The sequence below is a fragment of the Desmodus rotundus genome, chromosome 7 (genome assembly GCF_022682495.2).
Source record: "Desmodus rotundus isolate HL8 chromosome 7, HLdesRot8A.1, whole genome shotgun sequence".
In the NCBI taxonomy this organism is placed as follows: Eukaryota; Metazoa; Chordata; class Mammalia; order Chiroptera; family Phyllostomidae; genus Desmodus; species Desmodus rotundus.
In genome coordinates, this window is record NC_071393.1 from 85,665,840 (window position 1) to 85,685,534 (window position 19,695).

At 39.6% G+C, this 19,695-nt stretch overlaps 1 protein-coding gene across 4 annotated transcripts in view; it reads left to right on the forward strand.

Moving 5' to 3' along the window:
- The window catches only part of UNC13C (unc-13 homolog C), a 543,682-nt gene that overhangs the window by 320,812 nt on the left and 203,175 nt on the right, over positions 1–19,695 (forward strand). For all 4 annotated transcript variants that reach the window (XM_053928749.1, XM_053928748.1, XM_053928751.1 and 1 more), the window contains one exon: positions 17,337–17,470. In XM_053928749.1, coding sequence (XP_053784724.1) covers positions 17,337–17,470 — 134 coding nt within the window. The remainder of the gene's footprint in view (positions 1–17,336; positions 17,471–19,695) is intronic.

Genomic DNA, 19,695 nt, shown 5'->3' on the forward strand with positions numbered 1-19,695 from the left:
AGGATGGGGAGGAGCTGTTGCCCAACCCTAAGGAGAAAGTGGTGTGAGGTCAACAGGGCGCTGAGGCACAGGACTCGTTTGGGGCAAGGCCCTAAGACCTGCTGGGCCCCACCACTTACCCTCTGAGCCTTGGGACCCTAGTCTGAACAATGGGGCTAATTGTCTATCTTCTGGAATTTTTGGAAGAGTTAAATGAGCTAGCACAGTGGCCAGTACAGATTAAGGGCTCAGCCCAATTGAACAAATTCTTTTATGCATTCAAGAAACATCCAGTGAACACCAACCATGTGCCAGGCCCGAGGCTAGGCCCTGGGGCTACCATGGGAACCAGACAGGCAAGTCCAGTCCTTACGGAGCTTCTATTCCCACAGGGGCAACAGGCAACCAATCAGGAACAAATTAATAAACAAAGTGTCCGGGAGTGGGACATGCCCTAAAGAAAAAGAACAGGTACTAGGGATAGAAAATGGACAGAGCAGGAGGGTCAGGAAGGCTTCTCTGAGGAGGGGCTGTCTCAGCAGGTCTGGAGGAAGTGAGGGAGCACCCAGCCCAGCAACACCTGAAAGAGCATTCCCGGAAGAGGGAACAGCAAGTACACTAGCTCTTGGAGGCTACTGCTACTTACCACTTGAGCCATGCCCTGCCCACTCAGCAGAAGCAGAACCTAGTTGGGTGGACAGTGAACTGGGCATCAGAAGAAGTGGGTTCTAGTCCCCTGCTTCCCCTAAACCTCCTTACAGCCTGGGACCATGACCCACATCCTCTGACCTTTAAGGGGCCTGATAAATAAAATGATCACAGTCTGAGGGTTCACAGATGTCTTGCATTCCCTCAGGCCCCCAGCTTCCCCCTTCTTCCAACCTACCCATCTCTGAGGTCACCATGATTCCCCACCTCCTGAGCTGTCCCACAAGCAGAAATGTAGCTGAGGAACAAAGAGATAAGATATAGGGATAAAGACAAATATTTGAAAACTGATTCACTGCAGGATCTTATCAAATCACTCCCTGGGCCTCCATGTCCCCATCTGTAAAATGGAAATACTCCGCTACTCCTGCCCACAATGCAGTATTGATGTGAAGATCAAATGGATATGCCAGATAAGGAAGCCGCCCTGAGTTTTACACGGGCATTATAAAGAGGCCCCCTGTCTGCTGCTCAGTCATCTGCATCCTAAATGCTATCCTATAACCTGGACAAAGGCAGGAAGGACAGAGGGTAGAGGGGGCCAACAAAGTTAATGCAGACACTCAACAAAGAGTATCTGTTTAGGACCACAGCTGGGTACCATGAGAGGGAGCTTTATAAAAACAAAGAAGCATAAGAGTCTGCTCTCAAAGATTCTCAATCAGTAAGTCTGAGAGGGCCCCAGACTGTGAGTATTATTTTTTTTAACTACACAGTTGATTCTGATATGCACTCTCGGCTGACAACCGCTGATTACTTCTACCAACATAGGGGAGGTAGCAGCATCTTCACTGTTCCCATTTGGGAGCCGCCTGCCTAGAGCACAGAGCGGCTGTCTCACCCCTTGGATCGCACAGCTCGTAAGTCATGAACCAGACAGTCTGTGCTTGTTGATCACTCAGCATCGTGGTTCCTTGAGGCCAATCAGCATGTGCCATGTACCTTTTCCACCACCACCCCATGCAGCCTAGGAAATACAAAAGACAACATCTCAACATCCCATATTAGGAGACAGCACTCACTTTCAAAGAAATTTGTATAGGTAGACTAACTCTTTAATCATCTGCCACTCTCAAGAAATAACATGTGCTAGCAACGGCTAAATTTATAGCTAACTTTGAAACATTTCCTGCTTTTAATAGACCTCCTATTTTAGACAGTAATACCCAAATGTCTTCCACTCTTCCTTGCTTCCTTGAACAGAGAACACTGAACAGAATAGGACCCTTTCCTCGGGGATAACCCATTAGCTTTGTGCTTTTATACAGTAATGTCCTCAAGAACAAGGCATCTCCCTGCCCCTTCACTTAAAGGCCCCAAATGGCCTTCAGTGCTACAGTCCACATGCTTCCGACTCCAGTGGAACCACACCCCTGACCTGTGCCTGCACAAACACACACTAACAGAACTTACTTGCTCATTCTAATGTCACACAGGCCAGGACAAGACTGCCAGGCTTATAAAAATTATGCATAAATTAAGAGCTAATTGATCCTAAACAGAAAGGGTGAGGGATGCTCAGATGCCAGAAGGACTAAGTCTTGAAGGGATCCTGAGCAAGGAAAGCTCTATATGGCATGGAGTTAATCCTTTTCGACTGGAGGGTATTGTCACTGGTCCTTAAGTACTCCCTCGCCCCCTGCCCTTTACCTTCCTGGACCCCCCATTTCTTCCTCCAGAGTGGACACCAGCCTGTACCATCCCTCTGGAACAAGCCACTGAGCAATGGACATGAGCCCAGTGTCAGGTCATGGTTTCTATCTCCCTGAAAGGTATAGGGACATTTGACCAGTCACCTCCCTGCAGATACTGAGCCTCCAGAAGCTCTGAGCTCCTCCCCAGCTGGGCCCCAGCAATGCCCTGGAACGGACTGGACTCCTCACAGTGGTTTACCATTCCACAAAGGCCTGCCCACTGTAAGTCTGTCCTGATAGAGGGCCCTGGAGACTCCAAAACGTGTTTGCCTTTCATTCCTTTGTGTGTGGTGAGTGTTATCTTGGAAACAAGGCAGCAGGCTTCTTGTGGGTATTGGTACAATCCCCCTAAACTCCCCTCACCCCACGTCCTAGCACAGCTTCAAGCACAGAGACGGGGCCTCTGGAGCCAGGCAAATGGTTGGTGAATTTTCTAAGAGACCAACCAGCATTTGTTCATTCATTCAACATTCATCTAATACTCAACAAATACTTATTTGGGCAGTGGCGGGGTGGCTACAGTGTGCCAGGAACTATGGAGGCACTGGGGAGTTTGAGGGTGAACAAGCTCGATGAGGTCCCTCTCCTTAGGGAACTCCAGTCTTGGCTGGGTAGAGAAGAGTAAATAATAAACGCTCATCAACAAACTTTATAGTGGGCAGGAACCAGAGTTTTGCATTTGACAAGGCTCCAGGGAAGGCCAGGGATGGGGATGAAGCAGGCACACAGTGGATCCTGAATAAATGGATATTCCCTCCCCATAGAAATCCTCCCACCACCAGGAACAAATCCTCCTCTGCAGCTTTCTCTCAGAGGGGTGCCATTCTGAGCCCCCTGCACTATGCCTTCTCTCCCACACCCCACTCACTTCCACTGAGCACCCCCTCCCCACTAAGGCCACATGCAGATGCCTCCTCCCTGCCTCCTATCACCCCCATTCCAGTCCTTCCTATGTGTTGAGCCAGATTAGCCACACTGCAGTGATTTAGACCATGTGATCAAAAGCCAGGCAGACCAAGGTTCAAATCCCAGCCTTTTTACTTACTATCTGCCTGGGTGACTTGGGGCAAATCCCTGAACTCAGTTTTCTTGTTTGTCATCGTACCAACCTCACAGGTAGTTACAGATTAAACAAGATAATGCACCTGAAGGTCTTAGCTTAGCACCTGGCACATAAAGGTTAGCTATGTTCTACGATTACTGTTATAATAAACAACAATACTGTTGAGAACCTTTGCTGAATCCTCACCAGGATATTCACAGTTTTCTCCTTTAGCTAGTTTTCCCTGTTTTCTTTTTATTTTTTTATTTTTAAATATATTTTATTGATTATGCTATTACAGTTGTCCCATTTTCCCCCCTTTATTCCCCTGAACACCCCCTCCCACCCACATTCACCCCCTTTAGCTCATGTCCATGGGTCATACATATAAGTTCTTTGGCTTCTACATTTCCTATACTATTCTTAACGTCCCCCTGTCTATTTTCTACCTACCATTTATGCTACTTATTCTCTGTACCTTTTTCCCCTCTCTCCCCATCCCACTTCCCTGTTGATAACCCTCCATGTGATCTCCATTTCTGTGGTTCTGTTCCTGTTCTAGTTGTTTGCTTAGTTTGCTTTTGTTTTTGTTTTAGGTTCGGTTGTTAATAACTGTGAGTTTGTAGTCATTTTACCATTCATATTTTTTATCTTTTTTTCCTTACATAAATCCCTTTAACATTTCATATAATAAGGGCTTGGTGATGATGAACTCCTTTAGCTTTGCCTTATCTGAGAAGTACTTTATCTGCCCTTCCATTCTAAATGAAAGCTTTGTTGGATAGAGTAATCTTGGATGTAGGTCCTTGCCTTTCATGGCTTGGAATCTTCTTTCCAGCCCCTTCCTGCCTGCAAGGTCTCTTTTGAGAAATTAGCTGACAGTCTTATGGGAACTCCTTTGTAGGTAACTGTCTCCTTTTCTCTCGCTGCTTCTAAGATTCTCTCCTTCTCTTTAATCTTGGGGAATGTAATTATGATGTGCCTTGGTGTGTTCCTCCTTGGGTCCAGCTTCTTTGGGACTCTCTGAGCTTCCTGGACTTCCTGGAAGTCTATTTCCTTTGCCAGATTGGGGAAGTTCTCCTTCATTATTTATTCAAATAAGTTTTCAGTTTGTTGCTCTTCCTCTTCTCCTTCTGGCACCCCTGTAATTCTGATGTTGAATGTTTCAAGCTGTCCTGGAGGTTCCTAAGCCTCTCCTCATTTTTTCCGAATTCTTGTTTCTTCATTCTTTTCTGGTTGGATGTTTGTTTCTTCCTTCTGGTCCATACCATTGATTTGTGTCCCAGTTTCCTTCTCATCACTGTTGGTTCCCTGTACATTTTCCTTTATTTCACTTAGCATAGCCTTCATTTTTTCATCTAATTTGTGATGAAATTCAACCAATTCTGTGAGCTTCCTGATTACCAGTGTTTTGAACTGTGCATCTGATAGGTTGGCTGTCTCTTCATCGCTTAGTTGTATTTTTTCCTGGAGCTTTGATCTGTTCTTTCATTTGGGCCATTTTTTTTTTTTTTATCTCGGCGTGCCTGTTACATAGTAAGAGGTGGAGCCTTAGGTGTTCTCCAGGGCAGGGTAACCCATGGGGCTGCACTGTGATGCTGTATGTGGGGGAGGGGTCAGAGAGGGAACAATGGCACTTGCTCCACTCTCTGCTGGATTTCAGTCACTTCCCCCACTACCACAAGCAAATTGAGCCCTTCTGGTGCTGATTCCAGGGTGGGTGGGCTTGTGTGCATTCTAGGACCCTGTGGGTCCCTCCAACTAACTCTCGTGTGAGGCTGGGAGTTTGTCCCACTGCTGCCTCAACCCCCACAGGTGTTTTCAATCACAGTTTTGAGGCTTTATTTCCGCATGCTGGAGCCCTGGGTTGTGAGGTCTGTCTGGCTCCCCAGCTGTTCCTCCTGGTTTATCTGCACACCAATGAGGGACCACCTGCTCCACCAGCAGCCACCTCACTGGGTCCACCAGCCGCCACCCTACCGCAAGTCCTCTCTGCCCGTCTACCCATCTCCGCCCCACCTACCAGTCTAGATGAATGTTTCTTCTTTATCTCCTTGGTTGTCAGACTTCCATACAGTTCAATTTTCTGTCAGTTCTGCTTGTTTTTGTTTTTAAATTGTTGTTCTTCTTTTGGTTGTGCAAGGAGGCACACTGTGACTATGTATGCCTCCATTTTGGCCGGAAGTCAGCATTTCTATAACTCTTAGTGTTTGCTTGGTGCCACATTAACTACTTTTATCTTTCTCTACACAAAGATTAAAACAACAAAAACAAAACAAACAAAGAAAGAAAATGTATGGTGGCTTGCTGCACCTGTTCAGTGAGTGATGGAAGCGAACTGATCCGTTCTGTTTACTGACCACATTTAGCATGGCTGGTGAACACTGAGAAACAGTCAGTTTTAGAAAAGCAAGGCCCTAGTGACTGTCTGTGTTTGCGAAGTCTGACATAAATTGTGGAGCCTTAATGACTCTCAAGCGATTTAGTTCACTACATAAAAATCAATAAATTACTTATAATGAAACATTTAAGCATACAGATAAAGTGTGCTTACTTATCGTTAAGTCTAGAGAAGAATAGGACTTGAAATCTTTGCAGCTTCTTTTAACTTTTAAGCTCTCTGACTCTGAACAATCTGACAGTTACATGGCATCATGACAACATCCGAGGTACTTTCCTCAATGCTGATCCTCCACAAATTTCCCCTGACTGCATCTTGACTTTCTGTCTGCTTTGGACAACACAGAAATTCGGTGGTTTCTAGTTAATCATTTTGACTCATAAGCTGACATCTTGTCATGTTTTTATTTATAGATTTCAGATACTAAGAAGGCATTCCAAAGACTATTTACAACTTTCTGGCTTTTGGTTTTTAAAAAGAGTCTCCACCTTAGCATGTGGATAAGGTGTAAGCATCTAAATTTTTCATAGGTATATAAAATCTAAAATTTGAAAAACACCAGTGATGTAAGCTTAAAAATTAAAATATCAATCTCCATTAAAATGTAAAATTTTACTAATCCTTATTTTTCTTATTATAATGAATGTCAATCATTTGAAGGTAATATGGTTGTTCTTGCTATCTAGTATTGTGTGATAAACATGTGACATATCTGGGACCAAGTGGTGGTAGGCAAAAATCTATAAGGGCTTCAAGGAGATTGTGAGTGAAATCAGAAGACTTATTGGTGAGAATAGCACCTGATCTGTCCGTTCTTCTCCACACAGACCTCTCCACAGGGTTAGTTGGACATCCTCACAGTTTAGTGGCTGGATTTTAAGAGTAAATGGTACAAGCGACAGACATTGAGAGTTGCCATTTTCTTAAAACCTCAGCATAGAAAGAGACATATGTCACTTCTACCATATTTTATTGATTAAAGTCACCCATATTCAAGGGAAGAAAATATAGACACCTCTTAATGGAAGGATCACCAAAGAATTTGTAGCCATCTTTAGTCCTCCTCAATAGTCTAGCTGTATACTCCAGGAAAACTGGAAACAGATTTGGTGAACAGCTGTCCAGTTTCTGCCACAATGTGTTTTAGCCTTTTAACAGAGTACCCACATGTCTAATGGGCATGAACTTACAGTTATGCAAGATAAATAAGTTACAGAGGTCTGCTGTGCAGCAATAGTGCTTATAGTTACCAGTGTTGTGTTACACATTTAAAAATTGGTTGAGAGAGTAGACCTCGTATTAAATTCTTACCACAGGGGTGGGGAGGGGCAGTGGGAAAGCAGAGGGACACAAGGAAACTTTGGGGTGTGATGGGTAGGATTATTACCTGGTTTTGGTGGCGGCATCATGGATGTATGCATATCTCCAGGCTCATCAAACTCTATGCATTAAATATATGCAGGTTTTGTATACCAACTGTACCTCAATAAAGTTGTAAAAAAAAACCCAGTTACCATATTTTTTAATCAATATCCTGTCAGGTGCTCAAAACTTACAGATTGTGTTTTTATCTCTACTAGTTTAGTTATAGGCATATAATCATAGAAAGCGTATTAAAAAGAAACTCAGGACTTGTGGTCATTTTTTAGATGCAGTACAGGCAAAGGAAATCATGTACACCTCCAAATGCTTGGGGATTTGTAACATTTGCTCAGATCTGATATTTAAAAGTTTTTTATGTTGTACTAAAGTCTTCTCTTGAAAATTTTATTCACAAATACAGGCTTTATTTTCTTGACCACACAGGATAAGTCCAATTTATCTTCTAATCTCTTTCTCTACCATACCCATTATGTATTTAAGTCAGCTAACATGATACTCCTGAGTTCAGCCTAAGGACTATTAGTTCTTTTAAAGATGTGATACCTCAAGTGGATAATAAATGACTGCTAGATGTAAAAAGAAAAGGTCAAAACTATTAGTTGATCCATTAAAATAGTAATGTTTTATATTCAAAAAACTTTCTTATGCATTTCTCTTTGGAATCTAGCAAAAACCTTGCAAATTACAGAGCATCTGCTATAAATTTAATAAAAGGTGAGGATTCACCTACTGTGATAATATGATAATAAATGTCTCTTATATAAGATATTCAACTTATATGCTTTGAAAGAATTATCAGAAACATAGGATTAGGTGGTGTATATTTCTATTTCAATATTAGGTATCCAAAGTTGAAGAAATCAATTCCTTTAATATAAACTCATGTGAAAAGCTGCTCAAAAAATTAGCAGAAGCCAAAAACTTAGCAAAAGCCAAAAACATTAAAAATTGAAGTGTTGACTTGCAAAAAAAAAATCAATTCCTTCAAGTTAATGGTAAGCTGAGAATAGAATGTTAAGTTTCTGATTCTATGTTTAATTTTTATTTTTTCCATTATACTATGTTATTAAGTAATTTGTATATTTAAAGTCCACATTCAGAGTTATGACAATTTATAATTGTGGAGATATATATATACATAAAATATATATACATATACCATATTTTTTGGACTATGAGACAGACACACCAGACCATAAGACGCACCTAGGTTTTAGAGGAGGAAAATAGGAAAAATAATCTTGAAGCAAAAAATGTGGTCCTGCTCCTGCCTCCTGTCACCCCACTCCACCACCGCCCCCGACCCTCAGTGAGCCAGGTAAGCTACATTCAGACTATAAGACGCACCCCCATTTTCCTCCCAAATTTGGGGCGGGGGAGTGTGTCTTATAGTCTGAAAAATATGGTATATGTATATATATCACTTAACCATTGACAGTCTCTTCATATACAAGGAACCATTTAGTGCTGCTAAAACTAGAGCAGGGGTGTCCAACCTTTTGGCATCTCTGTGCCACAATGGAAGAAAAAGAATTGTCTTGGGCTGCACATTAAATATACTGTGACACATAATCACATAAAAATCTCATAATGTTTTAAGTAAATTTACGATTTTGTGTTGGGCTGCATTCACGGCCATCCTGGGCTGCATGCAGCTTGTGGGCCGCAGGTTAGATACCCCTGGTAGAGTGTCCACACACTTTAAAATGCAGTTGGGCATTGTCTGGATACCTCATTTATTGAAGCTGAAAAGATTCGTTGAGTATTTTGCTGTAATAAAAGTAAAATATTCTAATATGTGGATTTTAAATGCCAGTTATACAATAATCATGGCAATCAGAGTATAGACTGCCCCAGTGTCCTGAAAAGGCAAAGGTAGCACAACTTTATCTGTGATGAAATTATCTCAAATGTATGCATGGCATACCCAGAATACTAAGGGCTGTTCATTAAGTTCAAGTTCATTAGAGAATCCAGCCATCAGTCTCATTCAGCCAAACTTCCCCAAATCTCTCCCCAAAGGTTAAATGACTTATTATATGTCAGTCAAATTTGGTGGGTGGATAAGGCACCTTTGACAGTGGCATTAAAGATTAGTAATGGGAAAAAAAGATGAATAGTGAAAAACACCTTTCTTTGTAGCTAAATCAAAGGTGTTAAACTCGCAAATGGTCCAAGTAAGCTATGGACTGAACATTGCCAGAGGCAAAAAATTAAAAAAAGAAGTAACAGGAAATATTGGCACCACCTTAAAAAGGGTACCTTATTTATACAAGGCCTTAAGATATATAAGGAGATTTCTTTGGTCTTTGATGAATAATGCAAATGATTGCATTTAGCAACAGCACTCAAACTCTTTAGGAAGAGGGGTCATAAACCCTATTGATCTGTAACTTAATTTTCTTCTGTATGCCTTGCAAATGAATTCCAACTCTGTATTCTTCTATTTACCTGAAGTAATTTTTTTAACTTTAGGGGAAGGGAAGAGGTAAAATGAAATAAGTTTTAAAATAAAATAAATTAACAACATTTCAAGGTCTGATCTTTATGACTATACATGAACTTGGATGGACCACTTGTCAGCCTCGTTTTCCTCATCGGTAGAATGCAGAAATTGTAATAAGCATTGTCTGTAGTCTTTTCAGTCTTACAGTGTGATTAAAGAACAAATGAAAGAAGTAGAGTATTGTGGGTGGGTCTATGAGCTCCTGGCAAAAGTTGAAGAAAATAGACATAAAGATTTGCATTTACTTATGATTTGATTTTAACTTCCATAGTTCTTCCTCTCACCTTTCCTGTGGATAGTCTCCTCATGCCAGGCCCTGGAATTCTGCCCAGTTGTCACCAGATGGGTGCTGTGCCTTGGTCTGGCCCTGCCCCTGGGTGGTCAGGGAACTGCAGGCTCTTGACTTGCACAGGAAAGAATACTAGAGTGAGTCTGAGTGAGAGTCCGAGTGAGAGCAGAAGTAAGTTTTATTCAGGTAGAGATGAAGCGGCTGGGACGTGCTGCTGTGCTAGAAGCAAATGAACACGTTGAAGTGGACATGGGCTCACTCGCGAGTGAGTTGCACCCTGGGTCAGTCAGTTCTTGGGATTTTACATGCTTCTAAAGATAGGTGGCTCCTGAACTTCGAGGCACCGAATGCAGTCCTTGCCTCCTGGTTGGGAGGGGATCTTTCTCCTAATGTGGTCCACTCCAGCAGTGCCATGGCGTTTCTTCCCCCCTTTGCCCCCCCCCTTGTGGTGTCAGTTTTCACTTAATGATGGTATAATGAACTTTGGGGTTGGTGTCTCGTGTCAATTTTTTCTCCAACTTGGATTGATGTGTTTTTAGCCAGTCCATGTTGTTGTCGTTGGCTTCTGGGACTACCACAAGTCTCCTGCCATAAGTGTTTCCTTTTGCTCAGGCATGGAGGGGCAGGCTCTGGAGAGAGGACCAAGCAGCTTATTGGTCTGAGATGTCCTCTTTTACTTCCTTATTCCACCCTGTCAGGAAGTTTCCCTAACTTCTCTCTATCTTGCCTCCCAACAGTCTGTCTGAGCTTTGGAACTCCCTGACATGGAGATCAAGTTGCTCACAAAAAGTTAATACATCTTAAAAAAACCTGTTTCTCCTCTGTTATTTTCTTCCTCTTCTTTGTGGAAGCTTCTGTGAAATCCCTCCATACCCTGCTTCTTTTTTACTTCCTGTCTACACCTTCACACCTTGATCAGAGACTCATACCATTTTGCTTAAGTGTAATCAGTCAAACAAAATTTAGCTTCTGAAATTACCAAGATAAACAATTTTAGTAAAGTAATTATGGTCACTATAATATCCTGATAGTTTTGTATTTGGACAAGCAGACTAAGGAGTCTGTGAAGAGCTCAGAGCTGCACTCTCTAGATCTCCCTACTATGTTCACGTCTGACCATTCATACTGGCTAAAATTGAATGGAATTAAACTAACACTAGTTGGGAGAAACAGATGAAGGGGCTGTGGTGATATGAACAGTAAGGATTAACTAACAACTTTAGTAGGAACTTTTGGGACAACAGGTTACAATATCAATTAGGAAAGCTCTAAAACCGGGGGTAGGAGAACACCCTGATCGTGCCTATAGCTCTTAAGCTGCCAGTACGTGCAGAGAAGTTGTGTCAGTCTCAAGAACTTAGGAAGTCTGTAAGGATTTTATATAAGCATCAATAACTTTATTCTCTGAAAGCTTTTCTTCCCATTCAAGATCTAACTCAGAATAAAAATCAGCTCCATATTATTAGTGGGAAGTAATGGTTGTAATGTGTCTACAAACTATATAACCAAGTCTTAGAGTTGAGAATATAAACCAAAAAAAAAAAGTGTTTTTAAGTGTGGTCTACATGCTCGTATTCAGTTAAGAAGATAGCTGGGAATTAAGGTAATTCAGATTATCTCTGAAACGAGGGTTTTAATATTTGGCTTTGATGGTTGGAGATGAACAAAGACCACCCAAAGAAGAACAAACAGGCTAATTGTTCAGGTCTTGCTATAACAAGGAAGGCAGCCAACATTACTTTTATTTGGCAGACTCAAAGGCAGAAAAATGGGAAAGCTTTATAGTAGAGAGCAGGGAAGGCATCAGGACTGAAATGATTGGACTTTGTTTGCATGGGGAAACTGGGAGTCAGCTCATGAGAGGGGCATTCTATGCGGTTGCATTAAAGAGCATATTTAGCTTGCTCTGGTTGATATCAAGTTGAAAGTGAGGACAAAACCCAAGGAAACTGTTGGATTAACCAGTTGCTGAACCACTTCCCACTGACTGCTGTAGAAGCTGTGGTTTGATTTCCCGAACTAGTTGCTGCAAAGATCGTGGGTCAGATTTCTGTCAAATGTGGTCTGTCCACTGTTCGTTTATATATCCAGTCTTCAGGGCTAATTGTTTTGTTGTGAGGATTGAATCCAATACGAGTTGAAAAGATGCCTCTGTAGCTGTTTCAGAGGTGGTGGAAGTACTATTACACTGTTAAGGGAAGGCAACAGTGTCTGGGAGAGAGCAGCAAGAAGGATAGCTCCACTGACATCATTAAAGTTCCAACTGGTTGCCCTGGGCTACAGGAAGGATACCTGGAGAAATTCTGTCTGATCCTGTCTAGGTATAGGAAATTTAAATGACCTTTCTTCTCCTAGCTGGAAAAACTGTCCACATCTCTCTTCACAGGGATGGCAGATCTGCTGAGCATCTGAAACTTTATGATCTGCTTCTAAAACTATTGATAGAGTTTCCATTTTTCTAAACTGTTGGACTGCCAGGGCTAAGATTTCCTTATCTCAGAAATGTGAGGAGGTATACAGCCAAGTCAGAGTCAAAGGAAGTTGCAAACATATATGAGATATCTAGTTAACAATTAATATTAATTTATCTTCCCGGCCTTTTTTGTTATATTTTAAGCTTATTTCTTGTTAAATATTCAGGCGCATGTCTTTTTATTTTATTTTGTGTCTTTAGAGCCACAGTGTCCTGATTTTTCAAATTTCTAGCATTTATAAACTTTGTTGTCAAAACTTCAATCATTGCTTACCTGCCTTGAACCAAAATTATCTTCCTATGAACAGTGTAGCAGTCACCTACTTATATATGCATAAATTCTGTAAGTTATTTTCAGAGATAACCACAGCTTCATTATCTTACCTAAGGAATCATTTTCCCTGGCTCTTCTAGACCTCAGCTCTAGAGGCCTTCACCTAATCTCTATTCCTGCCTCCCACTCCCATAGTCTAAATACCTAAACACCATTTCTGTCTCTGCCTTTCTTATCCCTACCCTGTCTAGATCCATTTCTCCTGCTTCCCTTCCACTTTTCTCCTTTCTTCCTCTGGACCAAAATAAATATTTGTTCCAGCACTTCAACCCTTCTTGTCAAACACTCAAATCTGTGTCCTTCCCTACTTTCATTGACTCCAGTAGCAAATCCACACTCTGTTTTCTTTACATTTAGATCCAATGATGGAGGGAACTCATGATGTTCCCGAGCAGTGTCACCAGATGTTCAGGGAGCCACTCTCAGCAAAGCTCCCAAGCTGCCTGGCAGTGCCACTATGGGTTCAACTCAAGGCTCTCTCCTATTTCTGGAAGGACCTATTTCAAACCTTTACTACTTACCCCTGCTCTTCTCTCTGGATAGAAATTCCTAGCATTTTTATCATCTGACTCCAAGGAAAACATGTTTTTCATTCATGTTTGAGACTAATCCTCCCACATACACACTGGATCCCATTCTCTCCATTTCAACAAAGGCTTAATTCCCCCATCTATGCCTCTTTTTAATAAAATTTTATTCTTTCTCTTTGTTAGAATTCTCCTCAAAGTTTTGCCTCTGGCATCTCTTTGAGTAATCTTATTTATTCCGTAATTTCAGCTACCATCTATATCCTGGAATTTTTTTAAATTTATATCAATAATTCAGAATGCTTTTGAACTCCAGACCAACCTACCTAATTACATTCTGGAATGTTCCACCTGGTTTCTCTCTCTTCTTTCTCACCAACTAAGCAATGAGTTATATCAATTTTACTTGACTCTTTTATATATTTAATTTTATTAAACATACTGCTACTGCCAAGTCATTAAAAAAAACAAATGTAATTAAAAACTTCCATGTTTAAAATCATTCAATGGCCTTATCAAGTTTGATTTAAATGCAAATTCCTTAACATGAAACAAAAGTTACTTCAGGATTTGATAGCATCTATTTCTAGAGCCTTTTTCCCCAAAGTATTTTCAGAGGTGCATTTATTCTGTGGAAAATTTTACAAGGTGGGGTTGTCTAAAAGAGGAGGGGAGTGGCGGGTTTATCAGGTGCAAATACATTTGAGAAACTAGTGTTCTAATGTTAGCTCTCAGAGCAGTGGTCCTCAGTCTAGTCCCTGAACTAGCAGCAGCAGAATTATTTGAGGCCTCATTGTATATGCATATTCTCAAGCCTCGCGCTAGACCTAGTGCATCAGGAACTCCGCCGATAGGGTTTACCAATCTGTAATTTAGCAAGCCTTCCCAGCGATACTGATACACACTGAAGTTTGAGAAGTACCATCTTATAGAATTACTATGCATATTGACAACTACTCAAAGAAGTCTGGAAATAACCTATTTAACTTTACCTTATCAAGAGCTTGTAGCCTTGTATTATTAGCAAATCCCCAAGTATGTATGTCATGTGCTTTCACATTTAAATGTCCATCTTTGTATTTCTTTACCAAATATCTCCCCACGAACTTTGGCTGGTCAGCTCTGTAGAGGACAGTTTCAAAATTACATATGCAATGTCACAGAAGGATAGCAATCCTAGGGGTGTTGCGAAAGTCTCACTACCATAGAGATATCATCTATTATTTCAACTCTTTTGTGTGTTTGTTTGCATGTAATAGTTCTCTCTATATGTTGAGCTCTTCTTGATCAAATATCTTCATAGTTTCTTATTTGAAATTATGAAGGTAGAGTGTACATTTTATCAACATGTCTGTACAGGCCCTTTGTTTATAGTAAGGTATTTCTTGTAAACATGCCTACTGGATGCTTTATTCAGCTGACTCTGGCAACTTTCCACTTTCCAAAAATCCCCTCCTCATTACAGTGACATGGACTTTCTTTCAACTTTCTTTCCTCAATAATCTATTATAAAGTATGTTTCAGTCACTAAAATACTGATGACCATAATAAATGATCTACTAAGTCATAATTTAATAGGTTTATAGGATTTTGTTTTTGTTATTACAGTTATAATTATGTTATGTTTGTATATTGTGTAAATGTATCATAAAATATAATTTTAGTATGAGTATTAATTTAAAAGGGTTTCAGTACATATTAATGTATTTATGAGCTCTTAAAACTCCTACTACCATTATCTTAGTTTTTTTTTACCATAAGGTTAAATGCCCTAGTCAACTTCTAGGAGATTAATAAAGTCTTACTTAGGAAAACTTAATTCTTAATAAATCAGGTATATATTTTAATATACATCATTATAACCCATTATTTTGAACATATAGTCTGTTGAAATGCACTAATAAAACAGGAAAATATGATTTATGACATTGCTGTGTGATATGTAAAAATTTAATGATTCAGCGTTCCATGTGGCTTATTGTGATGTACATAGAGAATTTGATGCAAAAAAAGTGGTGCTATCTATAGTCCTCTAATATCATTAAAAAAGAGTAATGGAGGTATAATATATGACAGCTAAGGGACTTGGGATTAAAGCATATTCAACCTCATACTTTAGTCTTTCCTCCTTTCCATATCACTCTTTGCAGCATGATGAGAAGAGACTGTGATGTTAAATACATCATCTAGAGTAATTTTCTCTCATTTGATTACATTACTTGAAGTAAGCTAGACATATAGTTTGGCCACATGCATGTCATGATGATTAATGATAGTATTCTAATGCAGTCCACTGTGCCCACGAGAACTGATTTTATTTACAACCTTCACAACTTACCAGACTCTCCAAATCTAAACACATCATAGAGAGGGAAATTTATTGAACTCATGTAATGAGTAAATGATTACATTATTGTGGCAATAAAAAAGTCCTGTTCACAAAAGAAAGATACATGTTAATAGAAAATATAACTTAAAAGTAGGTAAGGCTGAATATTTGTAAGGCTGCATCTTTTGCTTCTTAAAGATCTGCTGATATGCCCTGATGTACCCCAGAAATGAAAAAGGGAAGGCTGCCAAGGACTTTCAAGTGGTTCTTGGGGACCAGACATGCAAGGTTCTTAAGACCCTGTGAAGTCTGCTTATAGTTCATTCTGGCAATTTTGAAGTAATTTGTGCCAGCCACCAATTTTTTGACTATTTTAATTTTGTTTTCCAACTTTTAACATCTGTTGCATTTTGAGCATAAACATAAATCAACAGCACTTGATAGCACCTTAGGGAAATTACGTGTCCTTAAGGGTACATTACAGTCTGTGTGTGGAGGTCTCTAATAGTAAGTGGATTCAACATAGGGCGATGCTCTAACGTAAGTGAAAGTAGTAATTGGGTGATGACTCATCCAAATCTGGTTACAAGTCTTGGTGGCATTAGCAGACATGCATACAACCACTCCATGCATACCAAGGGTAGCTGGCTTTCAGATAAGACATGGCAGTTAACTATGGCTACTGGTTGGGCCAATTATAATCTCACCTATCTTTTATATCAGAGAGCCCATGAATTTCCTGAGCCACAAATTTAAGTTCTCAGATATTCTGGACCTGTCAGCATATAAATAATTTAGTAAAAATAGTCAGGGAAGCCATATACTTCCCACCTATTTGTACACTTGAGTAAAAATGGTCCTGCCTTTATATGTTTTGCCTGATTTCACAAAGTAAATGTAAAAGAAGTATACTCTAAAAATAATACCCACCAAACAGAATACCAAGAATAATGTATTGGTATATTTGAAAGAATTGTATGTGTTGAGTGTGAAGTTTATATGTAAAACATTTATGAGTGTTACTGCACTCCGTTAATCTTGATGGAGAATTCATTCAGTATGATAAATGGAGAAGGATTCAAACATGGCTTACACCCCTCCACACACAAAATAAATGTCCAAAGTTTTAGTTAGATACATTTGTAGATGGAATGAGAGAGTTAACGGGCCATTCGTGTGACATGTATATGTGGTTTGTATATGTGGTTATTGTGGTTTGAGAGTACTGATTTTGTAGCCTTGAGTTCTGCCTCCTTACTACCGAAGTGACTTTGAACAACATATTTAGACAGGATAAATTTTTCACACACACACACACACACATATGTACACACATACATACTTTTGTATAAAAGGAATTCAGACCTTTTCCTTTGGAGAAGCTCCATTAAAGAAATAATTTCTACAATAATAATTCCTAAGATTATAATCACAAGAAGAGAAGCATTCATTCCCAAACCAAAGCATTTAGAAATATAAGCCTGACCACCGTGGCTTTATCCTTTGGTGTCCCAGTCAGTGAAGAAAGGAAATCTGAATTTAATAGCTTTGGCTCCCACGAGTTAATTTGTTCATAACAATTTTCTCTGATCCTCCTGTTTGACAGTGACTTCTAACTAACGTTATACCATTTGACCTTTTCTTTTGCATGTTACATGACTTTGTGAGCAGAGTAAGAAACAGGACATTCCTCGGGAAGAGCAGGGGCCAACCACCAAGAATTTGGATTTTTGGCCCCAGCTTATTACCCTGATGGTCACTATTATTGATGAGGATAAAACTGCCTACACACCTGTCCTGAATCAGTAAGTACACTGTTTTATAAACAAATAGATTTTATTCAACTAAAGCTAAGGAACAAAATATTTGAAGCATGGCTTATATTCTCACAATGATGACAAATTTTTTAAAAAATTAAGCTATACTACAAATCAATTTTTTCTATTTTATCAGAAAATATCAATTCTATGATATAAAATTTTAGTTCAAGCCCCATAGAGTGTGATTCTTTGGATGTGGAGACAAATATTTCCCAAGGGTTATTTTTATTTAATGTAGAAAAGTGTTTTCTTTCCTCTGATGCCTTTTGTAACTATCATTGTCTTGAAAGAAGAAAAAAAATGTACCATTCCAAACTAAAGATATGTTAAAGAACTACTATTAAACATATAACTTTTTAATAATAAAGATCTGTAAAATAAAACTGCTTTCAAAATAGTTGTGTATCCTGGATTTAACAAATTTAATGCAATATTTAATAGAACAATTCCATTTTCTCAAATAACAATCTAAACCTACTCCTCCATGCATAGAAATTACAAATCATGAGCAAGTAGCTCAGGCAGAGGAATTAAAATTCATGGCTGTTACAGAAGACCAGACTCTAGAATTGTCTAAAGTCATCAACTTATCAAAATACCACTAGCTATGAGACTTTGGGCAAATTATTTCATTTCCCTAGGTCTCTTTCCTCATATGTAAAATAAGGACATATTACTAGATAATTTCCAAGATCCAATACACCTTTAATGTTGCACATTTAGGATTTATTTTATCCCCACTACTGAGGACTATACAAGCAAAATACCAGCTGCCTCTGCCAGCCATGCACTTGCAGTCTGGGTAGTGGAGAGGGCATCCTGACATATTGGTAATATCTGATGTGTTATGGACAGCAGGGATAGCAGAAACATACAAACTGTGAAGCAGACCATGAAGGAAATTCAGACTTCCTATGGAGAACTGTTTTTCTTATTTCTCATTCTCTGTGACCCTACTGGTCAAGACAGTTTGGGGCATTTTGTTTATGTGTGAACTCAACTGAAATTCCAATTACAGAAGAAGTAAATTTAAGTATCCAAGTTTTTATCCTTTTCTACTTCTTTGTTATTTTTATTGTATTTTTTCCATTACCATTTCTCCTACTTATACCTCCTTCCCCCCTGTAATCACCACACTGTTGTCCATGTCCATGAGTCCTTTTTCCTTTTTTGCTCTATCCCTCTATCCATAATGCCCATTTTTATCTGCTCCAAATTCCTCCTCTTTGTGGAAAAAGTGGTCTGCTCTTGGATATGTAACCATAATTTCTGCTCCATTTTACCTTATATTCGCCTTCCTGCCTGATGGCCAGAGTGTCTCCTCATGATCATCTGGAGAGACTTTAATCTTTTTATTATTTTCTCATGACCCAGGACTTGATTTTCTCTTTTAATATATGACATGTCCTCAGCTCATCCTGGGTAGCTTTGTAAAATATGTTTTCTCAATCATCCTTTGGAGCTCTTCTATAGATAGAGTAGATTTCCTAAAGACAGAAAGATCAATACATGTTTCAAGGTTGTACCCTTGGGGTTAGACAGGTCATTTGATAAATGACCATTGAAAGGAAGCAAAAATCTACTGAAAAATGCTAAGTTGTTTAAAAGGATTTTATTTTTAATCAAAGAAATTTTTTACATTTACCAAATATCAGAAATCAGGATGTGACTAGAAAAATATGTATTAAAAAATCATGGAGTCAGCTCCTTCCAGCCAAGATGGAGGTATAGGTAGAAACACTTTGCTTCCTTACACAACTGAAAGAAGGATAACAACTAATTTAAAAATAATAAACAACCAGAACTGCCAGAATGTCAACATGCACCATTCTACAGAGTAGAATAGACACACAGCAAGGCTGCAGACTACATGGGCGAGGAGGAGTGAGTGACTGCTGAACTAAAGACTCAAAACCTCTGGCTGTAAAATACTGCGGGGTTTGCAAAGGCAGGAAAAACTCTCAGTCTCACAAGAGAGTTCATTGGAAAATGGGGCTACAGCAGAGCCAGCAAGCAGCAATTTTCTCTCACTGACCCCTCCCCCACAGACAATACCACAGTGCAGCAAAGAGGGTTGCCCTGCCCTGGCAAATACCTAAGGCTCGCCCCCTTACAACATAACAGGTGTGCCGAGACAAAGAAATATGACCCAAATTAAAGAACAGATCAAAACTCCAGAAAAAGAGCTAAGTGATGAGGAGATAATCAAC